The 12,178-nt window shown below is 47.2% G+C and overlaps 1 protein-coding gene across 2 annotated transcripts in view; it reads left to right on the forward strand.

Annotated features, from left to right (window-relative positions):
- The window catches only part of cdkal1 (CDK5 regulatory subunit associated protein 1-like 1), a 267,508-nt gene that overhangs the window by 63,554 nt on the left and 191,776 nt on the right, over positions 1–12,178 (forward strand). For both annotated transcript variants that reach the window (XM_042106955.1, XM_042106956.1), the window contains exons 5-6: positions 8,103–8,199; positions 11,448–11,496. In XM_042106955.1, the coding sequence (XP_041962889.1) occupies positions 8,103–8,199; positions 11,448–11,496 (146 nt within the window). The remainder of the gene's footprint in view (positions 1–8,102; positions 8,200–11,447; positions 11,497–12,178) is intronic.

Consider the following 12,178-nt stretch of genomic DNA (forward strand, 5'->3'; position numbering starts at 1 on the left):
TGTGTGTGCTTATATGGAGCTCTGGGAAGAAGCATGAGGGAATAATGGGGGAGTTGGTGCCTGTGTCTCTGCTGGAGGAACCAGGAGCCAGACGCCTGCAGCACACTGACGATCATGAGGACTCCCAGTGGGGCCCTCTCTGCCTGGCCTCTCTGGCCCTCTCTGCCTGGCCTCTCTGGCCCTCTCTGGCCTCTCTGGCCCTCTCTGGCCTCTCTGGCCTGGGGCAGCTCCCCTGCTGCTCTGCTGCTGCGCTGCCTCTCGCCCACACCACTGACTCATGTGCTCAAGTAGGAACCACATGTCAAGTTTTGATGGAGTTTTCCCTCTCCTTATCAACTCATTTATTTGTGTGTGTTTGAGTGTGTGTGTTTGTGTGTGTGTGTGTGCGCGCTCCATTACAGACCTGCATATATTGCTCTGCCTCTCTTACTTCACTGACTGGATTGTGTGCGTGTGTGTGTGTGTGTGTGTGTGTTTGCGTGCTACAGTAGTGAACTGCAGTTCTGGTGCTCTCTCTGTCCTGCTCCACTGACAGCAGCTCCCATGCTGGGACTTAACCAGGCAGGCGGACCAAACTGCTCCATGCCAGACTGCTTCTACCAGAACTCTCACCTCATAAAGGAACACACACACACTCACTCACTCTCACACTCACTCGCTTGTGCTCTCACACTCACACACACACACACACACTCACTCGCTCGTGCTCTCACTCTCGCACTCACACGCTTGTGCTCTCACACTCACACACACACACACACACACACACACACACACTCTCTCACTCTCACACTCACACACACACACTCTCTCACTCTCACACTCACACACACACACTCTCTCACTCTCACACTCACGCACACACACTCTCTCACACACACACACACACCCACTCGCTCACTCTCACACTCACACACCTTCAGTCTTCTTTGCCATCTCTCCCACCTGCCAGAGCGTGAATGCTGTGTTGTCTGTGTGTTGTGTTTCTGTAGCACACTTGCGTTACCTTATCTGGTTGGCCAGTACAGTGGCATGAACTTAGGCAGGGTCCCATCAGATTGAGAGGGAGGCGGGGGGGGTGCTGAGCGCAGGTTTCCTGAAGCCCAAACACTAAGCTGTGTTTACACACAATACTTGGCCCACAGATCACTATCGCAGCTTACACAACAATCAGCTGGCTGAACAGCTCTCCCTCTGTGTGTGTGTGTGTGTGTGTGTGTGACTCCCCCTCTCTTCCCTTCTCGTTCCCTCTCTGTCTTTCTCTCTCGCTGTGTATACGTGCGTGCATGTGCACACCAGGAGAGATTGGTCTGATAGCACCTTGTGTTTATGGAGGACTCAGAGCCAGTACAGGAACCAGAGAGAGGGAGGGAGAGAGGGAGCAGAGGGAGGGAGGTATCCGACTCTAAAGGCCCTCTAGTTCTCCAGCTGCTGATTCAGCGCTCTCTCACACCAAACTGCCTGTACCCTGGCCTGAACTTAATGGAGCCCAGATCCTGTGGGGCTGGGAGGACCATTACTGCCTCTAATGAGCGCCGGTCATCTGGGTGAGCGTCTGGGAACTTTAGTCTCAGATACGCTGGCATACTTCCAGAGCCAGGCAGACCTCCACTACTCACTAGTGCTGCTAGGCATACAGTACTTCCATCATGTACTGCAGTTATACTTCCATTAATCACAACTGTTTAGTGTAAAGACCCACATTTGAGTAGCATCTTTTAACTCTAATCTTTACCTGATGCCCACTGTTGGAGGATACATAGAATCGAGCATCGTCTGCTGCTCAAATCAGCCTTCATGTGCGTTGGATAGGTAGCAGAGCATGGGATTGGGCTTTTCTATTGCACGTGTAGCAGACATGAGATCTGAGATGGATCTGTGGTCAGAGGTGCCTTAGACCAGCCCTCCCATTCCCTTTCCCGTTGCTGTTTATTTATTGGTCATATTTTTTTTAAAGGGGGTTGTAATATCCTCATTAATATTTCACAGATTGGCCTTGTCAGGATGCCTATGCAGATATGTCAAGGTGGCCCTTATTATATTTGCGGCACAAGCCCTCTTTGCATTATTGAATTAGATCCAAAATGGGCTGACTTTAGGCCATGCCTTGCAGAAGGGAGGGACTGCTGAATTATTCATTAGTCTGTCTAAGCTGTGTGGAGCAAAGTTGATGCGTATGTGCTTTACATTGCTATCAACAACAACAATAAACAAGACAACGTGTGAACCTCATGCTGCTGTCAAATAAAACAAGCAAACAAAGCAACGAGCATGGCCTGGGTTTGTGTTCTTGTGGTCGTTATATAGGTTAGGTGTGGCTAACATGGCATGGCATGGGTTTGTGTTGTGGTGGTCGTTATATAGGTTAGGTGTGGCTAACATGGCATGGCCTGGGTTTGTGTTGTGGTGGTCGTTATATAGGTTAGGTGTGGCTAACATGGCATGGCCTGGGTTTGTGTTCTTGTGGTCGTTATATAGGTTAGGTGTGGCTTACATGGCATGGCCTGGGTTTGTGTTGTGGTGGTCGTTGTATAGGTTAGGTGTGGCTAACATGGCATGGCCTGGGTTTGTGTTGTGGTGGTCGTTATATAGGTTAGGTGTGGCTAACATGGCATGGCCTGGGTTTGTGGCTAACATGGCATGGCCTGGGTTTGTGGCTAACATGGCATGGCCAGTATCTTCAGTGCTTTCAGGATCCAAGGAGGTGTGTGTTTCTCACAGGGCCTTCTACTATAGTTAGTCTCTCCTGACAAGAGTGTGTGTGTACATGGGACATGCATTTTTGTGTGTGTGTGTGCGCGTGTGGCATCTCGTATCTCATCTGTGTGTGTGTGTGTGTGTGTGTGTGTGTGTGTGTGTGTGTGTGTGTGTGTGGCATCTCGTATCTCGTCTGTGTGTGTGTTTTTTTAACACACACTCCTCCTGACATGTGGCCAGCCCCAGTGTGCCCTCTCTGCCCTCTCCCGACACAGCCCATCAGGAGCCTGGTGTGTGAGCGCTGCCCGCGAGCTACTGTGGTGACGGAGGGTGTGTGTGTGTGTGTGTGTGGAGGGGATGGTTGTGTGTGTGTGTGTGTGTGTGTGTGTGTGGAGGGGGTGGTTGTGTGTGTGTGTGTGTGGAGGGGGTGGTTGTGTGTGTGTGTGTGTGGAGGGGGTGGTTGTGTGTGTGTGTGTGGAGGGGGTGGTTGTGTGTGTGTGTGTGTGTGTGGAGGGGGTGGTTGTGTGTGTGTGGAGGGGGTGGTTGTGTGTGTGTGGAGGGGGTGGTTGTGTGTGTGTGTGTGTGGAGGGGGTGGTTGTGTGTGTGTGTGTGTGGAGGGGGTGGTTGTGTTTGTGTGTGTGTGTGTGGAGGGGGTGGTTGTGTTTGTGTGTGTGTGTGGAGGGGGTGGTTGTGTGTGTGTGTGTGTGTGTGTGTGGAGGGGGTGGTTGTGTGTGTGTGTGTGTGTGTGTGTGGAGGGGGTGGTTGTGTGTGTGTGTGTGTGTGTGGAGGGGGTGGTTGTGTGTGTGTGTGGAGGGGGTGGTTGTGTGTGTGTGTGTGTGTGTGTGGAGGGGGTGGTTGTGTTTGTGTGTGCGGAGGAGGTGGTTGTGTGTGTGTGTTCCTTCTAGCCTTAGTGCTCTACCTTTTAATAATGGGGATGTTTTAAGTGTGTGTGTGTGTCTGGACCTTGGGTTAGTGTTTCTTTTTTGAGTTGGTGTAAATGGTTGCTAGAACACATGCCCATGTCTGTTGGTGTGTAAGCGACAGTAGAGCTGATCTTTGTGTATATTGGTGAGCGAGCGTGTGTGTATGTCTGTGTCTGTGTGTCTAAGCGAGAAACTGAGTAATTGTGAGTGTGTGTGAATATAAGAGAGAGCAGCTGTCTATGTTGATGTTTCTTGAACCCATTTGAGTGAGTGAGGTGAGTGTGTGTATGTGTGCGAAATTGAGTTGTTGTGTATGGATTTGTGTGAGTGTGTGTGTGTTTAAGCGGATGTCCGTGCTTATCAGGTGATGGTCTTTCGAACCCGTGTGTGTGTGTGAGAACATGTCTGTGTTGATCAGGTGGAGTTCTCTTGATCTGGCTCCAACTCAGTGGGGGCCTGGCTGCTGCCTTGTCACTCCACATCTGTAGCACTGACACACACACACACTAATGTGCAGTCAGGCACACACAAACTAAATATTACTCATTAAATTTATAACGAAATGGATCAACTTGCATTAAATAGTGTACATTCACACATGCGCACGCACACACATTCATGCACATGCACAGGTGCACGCACATGTGTGCGAATACACAGGTACTGACACTAAATGCATTAACGCTCACGTGCACTCGGACATTACAAACAAACAGTAGCAGTCACACTTGTGGCAATAGGACACATTGGACACATTATACAGCCCCCCCCGTGTGTGTGTGTGTGTGTGGCAAATGTCACTAGGAGGTGTGATGTAAGCGTGAAGCCTGGCTCTAACATAGGCGAGCCCTTTCTCCTCCTCCGCTCTCACAGATTCAAGGTGACATGACGTCTGCTCACATAACCCTGATGTCCGCCTATCGGCCCCTCAGCCTGTCCTGCCAAACGCTTCCCAGAAAAAGCCCACATGAGCTTTCAGGAAGCCGTGCGACTTTAGCGCTCGCGCCTCTCTCTCTCTCTTTCTCTCTCTCTCTCTCTCACTGTCACTCACTCACGCTCTCACTCACTCACGCTCAGAGTTCAGATAATTTTAGGGATCTTTGTTTTCAGTCAGCTACAGAGAAACACACACACACAGAGAAACACATTAACACAATTGTACACTAATATAATCTCCTTCCATGCATACATGCAAACACATACGCGCAAGCACAGATTTATGAACCTTTATATGCATTTTCTGAGTGATTTCTATTAGAGAGAGAGAGAGAGAGAGAGAGAGATATATTGAGATTGAATGAATGACCGAACAGAATGGACACATCCTGTGTTTTGTCTGTATCATCTGAGTTTGTGTGTGTGTGTTTCTGTACATCTCCATGTGTTCCTCCTTCCTTCCTCCTGAGAGGCCTAGAGAATGTGAGGGCATTAGTGTATTTTCAGTACTGGAGGGGTGCAGGGTCAAATCCCTCCCCTTACGTTATCCTGTAGGTCCATACATAGTGTACATATATAAGCTACCCGTACGTCTCAGTCAGTGTTCATCCCTATTTGTTAAAGCCAAATCCTGGAAAATAGTGAGTGGGACAATATCGGAGACACAGTTAAATAATGCATTTTGGCTGTGTTTGAGAAGGGAGTGAGCTGTGTGTGTGTGTGTGTGTGTGTGTGGTTAACTGTATCTGTTGCCGGAAGAGTTCATGAATGTTAAACGGCCCCTCTTAAAGCAGAAACACCTCTCTCTCCCTGTGTGTGTGTGAGAGCTGGGAGGCGTTCTGCCCTCACAGCTGAAACAGTGCTGAGCTCCAGCAGGCCCTCTATCTCTCTCTGTTGGTTAAATGCTGTGGATGGATGTGTGTGTGAGGATGCTCGCCAGTTTAGCTGTGGTTTGTTTTTGTACTCAGCAGTAAGGCTGCTTGTCATCAAAACACACACACACAGAGCATGCCCAATCCCCATAGGTTTGGGTGTTTGAAGAAGATGCACTCAGTCAGTTAGTTCCCACTCTTTCCCCCTCAGCCCAGCTCACTCTCTTTCTTTCTCTCTCTCTCACTGGTGATGTAACATCAGCACACACACACACACTTTATGCTTCAATCTGTTCCAGTCTTTGTTTTGTGGGAAGTGCCTCCCTCTATCAGCTGATGTAATGAGTTGTTTTTATTTGGACCAATGGTATGTGTGTGTGTGTGTGTGTGTGTGTGTGTGTGTGTGCGTGTGCCAGAGTGCATTGGTCTTGTCAGAACTGATTTGGGGGGAGTGTGTTTTTGCGCATTGAGAGGGGCCTGTCCGCCCTGTCGTCTCTCTCTCTCTCTCTCTCTCTCTCTCTCTCTCTCTCTCTTCCTCTTCTCTCTCTCTCTCTCTGTTTGTAATGGTATACCTCAGGCAGTGTCATGTCTCTCATCCAAAATCAGCTTGTAAAGTACAGGTGCTGGTCATATAATTAGAATGTCATCATTTCCCCTACAATGTATTCATCAGTGGCGCAGCTCTTGGAATTCAAGCGCCACTGCAAAAAAAGTTGGCTAATTAAAAAAACAAAACAAAAAAACACGCAAGTGAACTTCAGGAACAGCTGCCGTTCGTTCAGGTTTGATGTCAACAAATAATAGTAGGCTAACGTTGAAGGCGCAGTCAGGGATTCTACAGGAGATCATGCTTGTTTGTGTTTATGTTTAAGTTTATTAGCAGATGCAATTTTGTGCAAAAAAACGTAGCCTACATTATGTTAACCAAGGAACCAAATTAAACACGCCAGCGAGGTAGGTCGCCCCTACTTTCAGTAGCCTATTCCCAGATAAATTCCACGGATTGCTTCGTTTTTGTTTGTGATAGACAATGCTTTCAAGCCCTGTGTTGCTAAAATACCTAGGCTGTGAAACTAAGGTCTAGCTAGCCTATTGGTGGGTTTAATTGAATTTGAGTAATAGAATACGCAACCATTTACATCTGGAGATGGTTTGTAATTCCTGTAGAGCTCACCAAAGCTTTTTGAGCATTTATTTTACCAAATGACATGGAAAACATTATTAATTTCATCCACATATTCTTGCACCATGCACCATGCACAACAACGCTACTAAATTAGCTTAAAACCGTGAGAATCAAGCAAGCCCCATGGGCCGTCACAGCCTTAAAGTGACAGGCACTCAATTCGACTTGCATAGCACCAATACAGTGTAATGACATGAAAGAAAAGTCTATATAGTTTATACAGTGCTGTGCAAAAGTTAATAAAAAAAAAAAAAAATAGGACAATTTTTTTTTAATGTATCATGTATCATAAATAATTCTAAATAGTAATAGTTTGTACAGTGGCCTACAGTGTACAGTTGTACAGTGGCTAATTACTAATAATGTAAATGAAAAAGGTGAAAGATGAATAATCCTGTTCAAGTACTGCAATAATCATGCTTTGTAAATGCTTGTGTTGATGGTTGTCATAATTTGTAACACTCAATCTGAAAAAATCCACCAGAAGTCACCATTTAAGGAGTAGGGAGTAGTAAGGAGTACTACTAGTAAGTAGTAGTAAGGAGTCAACATTTTTTTTTTTTTGGGGGGGGGGTGGTTCCTACGATCAACAGCACCGCTGCTGGAAAAATTTCTAGAGGAAACACTGTATTTCAAATGTGTATTTGTTTTAATATTGAAGATTATAACTGACAACTAATGACAATCCCAAATTCGGTATCTCAGAAAATCTCTTGGTGTCTCTTGTTCAAGTGTGGCTTGACGCAAGGAATGTGACGGCTGAAACCCATGTCTTGCATACGTCTGTGCGTGGTGGTTCTTGAAACACTGACTCCAGCTGCAGTCCACTCTTTGTGAGGCTCCCCCACATTTTTGAATGTGTTTTGTTTCACAATCCTCTCCAGGGTGCGGTTATCCCTATTGCTTGTACACTTTGTTTCTACCACATATTTTCCTTCCCTTCGCCTCTCTATCAATGTGCTTGGACACAGAGCTCTGTGAACAGCCAGCCTCTTTAGTAATGACCTTTTGTGTCTTGCCCTCCTTGTGAGCAGTCAGCAGTCTTCCCCATGATTGTGTAGCCTATAGAACTAGACTGAGAGACCATTTAAAAGCCTTTGCAGGTGTTTTAAGTTAATTAGCTGATTCGAGTGTGGCACCAGGTGTCTTCAATATTGAACCTTTTCACAATATTCTAATTTTCTGAGATACTGAATTTGGGGTTTTCATTAGTTGTCAGTTATAATCATCAAAATTAAAAGAACTAAACTCTTGAAATATATCAGTATGTGTGGAGTGAATTACTGAAATAAATCAACTTGGAAATCAACTTTTTTTCAATGGAATTACTGAAATAAATAAAAAACCGGCGCCTGTATTTCTGATTTAACACTATTGTAGCAGTAACTCATGCTAACTCCCTCTCTTCATCTTTGTCTTTGTATTTCTCTCTCTCTCTCTTTCTTCCCTCATCTCTCTCTCTCTCTCTCTCTCTCTCTCTCCCTCCAGGAAAGCACAGGAGCAGGATAAGAAGGTGGTGGTGGCAGGCTGTGTTCCTCAGGCTCAGCCCAGGATGGACTACCTCAAAGGCCTCAGCATCATTGGGGTAAGGCGAGCAGAGAGGTGTGTGTGTGTATGAGTGTCATTGTGTGTGTGTGTGTGTGTGTGTGTGTGAGTATCATTGTGTGTGTGTGTCTGAAAGAGAGGTGAATAGCAGATCTAAAGTTGTTTTTTTGTTTGAGGAGCTTGTAAATGTTAGTGTGTGTGTGGAGGAGATGTAGGTTGGGATGCAGCTTGGGTGTGGACATGTTTGAATGTGCACAGTCTGTTTAGGGAGTGTGTTTAATGGCAGTTTAATCTGGTGCCTGTTCTCAATGACTTAAATGCAGTTTTATGCAAATTCCTCTTTTATCAGTTTATTACACACACACACACACACACACTTGCGCACACTCAGAAACTCTATCTAGCATACACACATGTACACACAAACACAGATTTGACTTACCGACTCACACATTCACTACTAACTTGAAGCACGCTTCCACCAGGTGTGTGTGTGTGCGCGCGCACGTTTATCGGCGTGTGTGTAGGGAAATGACTGAAGTCCTCTGAGTGAGGAGTTATCCATGCAGGCAAACACCCCGAGATGCGCGTGCGCACACACACACACACACACACACACACACACACACACACACTCTCACTCAATCACTTGTGCCCCAGCTCGGTGTGTGTTGAGCTCCAGCCAGCTGTTTGTAGGGCCCCCAGCGTAAAACAGCAACGCGCGCGTTGATTGAATTTAATGACATTATTTATGGCCTGGTGTTTAACAGAACGCACGGGACCACCATACGCTACACAGTCAGACTCTGTAATTACCTCAGAGAGTAGCCCATTGGCCATACATGAATAAGTATACATTAAGATGCACAGGCTTTAGGGTGCACTCAAGCTTGACCAATCAGCATTATTATTAATTTACATTAAGTCCCGGCGCGGAATTGCAGTTGGAGGTGTTAGGGGATTGAAAGTTGTATACATCTGAATATTGCATTGGGGGTTCTTTGTAATATTTTTTTCTGGTAAATAACTGTATGTTCCGCATATGCAAATTTGTGTGTGTGTGTGTGTGTGTGTGTGTGTGTGTGTGTGTGTGTCTTTGTCTGCTGTCATATTGAAGGCCTCAGCACAGAAGGAGAGTCTGTGTTTATCATTACATTTTACATTTATCCATTCTAGATCTGTCAGAAACACCAGAGAATGAAGGAGGGATGAGATGAGGAGGGGGACTGAGATAATGAGGGAGGAGATGAGGAGAGAGAAAGAAAGAAATAAAGATGGAAGAGGGATGGAGGAGAGAGTCAAGCAGAGGACATATGGATAAAGGGTGTCAGGAGGGGTGTGTGTGTGTGTGTGTGTGTTAGGGTGTGTCTGTAGGGTTCCTTGAGAGCTTATCTTAGCTTTCGCGCTGCTGCTCTGAGGAGCAGTTAAAGCCTCTTAGAAGTGATACTCTCTGACTGGACCCCATGGAGTTTGTTTTTCAAAACAACAGCTAGACAGAACACCGCACACACATGCATGAATACTCACACACTCCACCACTGGCCTGAAAACACAGTCGCACATAACCCCTGAACAGAAAATATATACAGTATAGTACACATGCACACACTCACACAACTCCCAACCCTAAGCCAGTGTGTTAGTGGTGTAGGTCCCAAACTCCCCCTAAGCAAGTGTGTTAGTGTTGTAGGTCCTAAACTGCACCTAAGCAAGTGTGATGGTGTTGATGGTGCTCCTGATGGTGGTGGTGTTGGTGGTGCTCCTGATGGTGATATTGTTGGTGGTGCTCCTGATGGTGGTGGTGTTGGTGGTGCTCCTGATGGTGTTGGTGGTGCTCCTGATGGTGTTGGTGGTGCTCCTGATGATGGTGGTGTTGGTGGTGCTCCTGATGATGGTGGTGTTGGTGGTGCTCCTGATGGTGATGGTGTTGGTGGTGCTCCTGATGATGGTGGTGCTCCTGATGGTGTTGGTGGTGCTCCTGATGATGGTGGTGTTGGTGGTGCTCCTGATGGTGATATTGTTGGTGGTGCTCCTGATGGTGGTGGTGTTGGTGGTGCTCCTGATGGTGTTGGTGGTGCTCCTGATGGTGTTGGTGGTGCTCCTGATGATGGTGGTGTTGGTGGTGCTCCTGATGGTGATGGTGTTGGTGGTGCTCCTGATGATGGTGGTGCTCCTGATGGTGTTGGTGGTGCTCCTGATGATGGTGGTGTTGGTGGTGCTCCTGATGATGGTGGTGTTGGTGGTGCTCCTGATGGTGTTGGTGGTGCTCCTGATGATGGTGTTGGTGGTACTCCTGTGTGGATCAGGCTGCTCGTTAGCCCTGGTGTAATCCTGATGTTGGCGCAGATGATGGCCCTGATAGCCTGAGACTGGTGATGAGACGCCGCCAGACAGACACCTCCCACTGTCACAAGCCCCCGGGATCTAATTCCCATCAGGCTTAGCGCAGCGATTATCATCAGCTCTGTGTGTGTGTGGGTTAGTTTTATTTATGTTTAGCTCTGATCTGTGCTTGTGTTTTATAAGCAATGTGCTTTAATAAGATTAGGGATGTTTTTCTTACAGCAGTGCTGCTTTAACTCCCTGTGTGTGAACAGGTTTCACGTAGCTTGAGACTGTGTGTTTTGTGTGTGTGTGTGCGCGTTTGTTTGTCATTATACTTTTGTGTCAGCACTTATCGTCAGATCCTTATCGTCAGTCAGTTAGTGTCGGTGTGGAGGCTGAGCATGGGGATTAATTTTGAGTGTGATCTCTCTGATCTTTCACACGCTTGTTTCCACAACACAGAGCACAACACACACACACACACACACACGCATGCATGCACACACGCACGCACACACACACACACGCAAGCACGAACACATTCAGAAACCACATGGTCAAATCGATCATTGCGGTACACATTCAGAGGATATGTAAGTGTGTGTGTCAGTATTTATTGTTCATGTGCATTGGCCAGTCACACCCACAGATGATGACCTTGTGTTAGCTGCGTGTGTGTTTGTGTTCGTGTGTGCGTATGCGTGCGTGTGTGTGTCCGAGTGTGTGTGTGTGTTGTAATCCCCTGAAGAGTCTGGTCATTTCCAGAGCCAGCAGTAGTTATTGATAATCCATACAGAAGCAGCCGCCACTGCCAGACACATTCGTTATAAGCTAGAAGGGCCAAAGCCACTGCCTTCCTGAGAAAGCAGTCATTAACACTGTATGTGTGTGTGTGTGTGTGTGTGTGTTTACGTGTTTACCTGTCTTCTTACCTGTCTGAAGTCTTCTTCTCTTTTTATTCAGGTGCAGCAGATTGACCGTGTAGTGGAGGTTGTGGATGAGGCTGTCAAAGGTGAGTGAGAAAGTGTGTGTCTGTGTGTGTGTGTCTGAGTGTTTTGAAATGTATGCAAAAGGTCAAACTGCAATTTTTGCTCAGTCCATGGCAAAGTCTTAAGAAAGACTTTAACCCACCCCCTCCCCAACACACACACACACACACACACACACACACACGCACACACGCGCACGCCCCAGATCCATCCAGCTGTGCAAGTGACCCCCATGTCTAGCAGTCGTCCCTGTTGCTGCAGGCTACTGGACACAGCTGTGGCTGTGTGAAGAGAAGGGAGGGGAGGAACAAGAACCAGCAGAGACAGAGAGAATGAGAGGGGGATAAAGACAACAGGGGGAGAGAGAGGGAGCGAAGGAGGGAGAGAGGGAGAAACTGAGAGGGATACAGTGAGTGGCAGGGAGATGGATGACTTGAGAAGGCACGCATTCCTGAGCTGCTGCCAAAGACCCTGAGTGTGTGTGTGTGTGTGAGAGTGTGTGTGTGTGTGTGTGGGAGGTGATGGTGTTTTCACAGTGACGTGCTCCATGGCAACCTCATCTGTTCACTCCTTTGACCTTTGGCTATCACATCATCAGCTCTGGCCAGAGAGGTCAGTGGACAGCACTGAGACTCTGAGTTCCAATTATCTCTTAATAATGCACCTGTCTCGGTGTGTGTGTGTGTGTACACATGTGTGGTGTGT

The sequence above is a fragment of the Alosa sapidissima genome, chromosome 10 (genome assembly GCF_018492685.1).
Source record: "Alosa sapidissima isolate fAloSap1 chromosome 10, fAloSap1.pri, whole genome shotgun sequence".
Lineage (NCBI taxonomy): Eukaryota > Metazoa > Chordata > Actinopteri > Clupeiformes > Clupeidae > Alosa > Alosa sapidissima.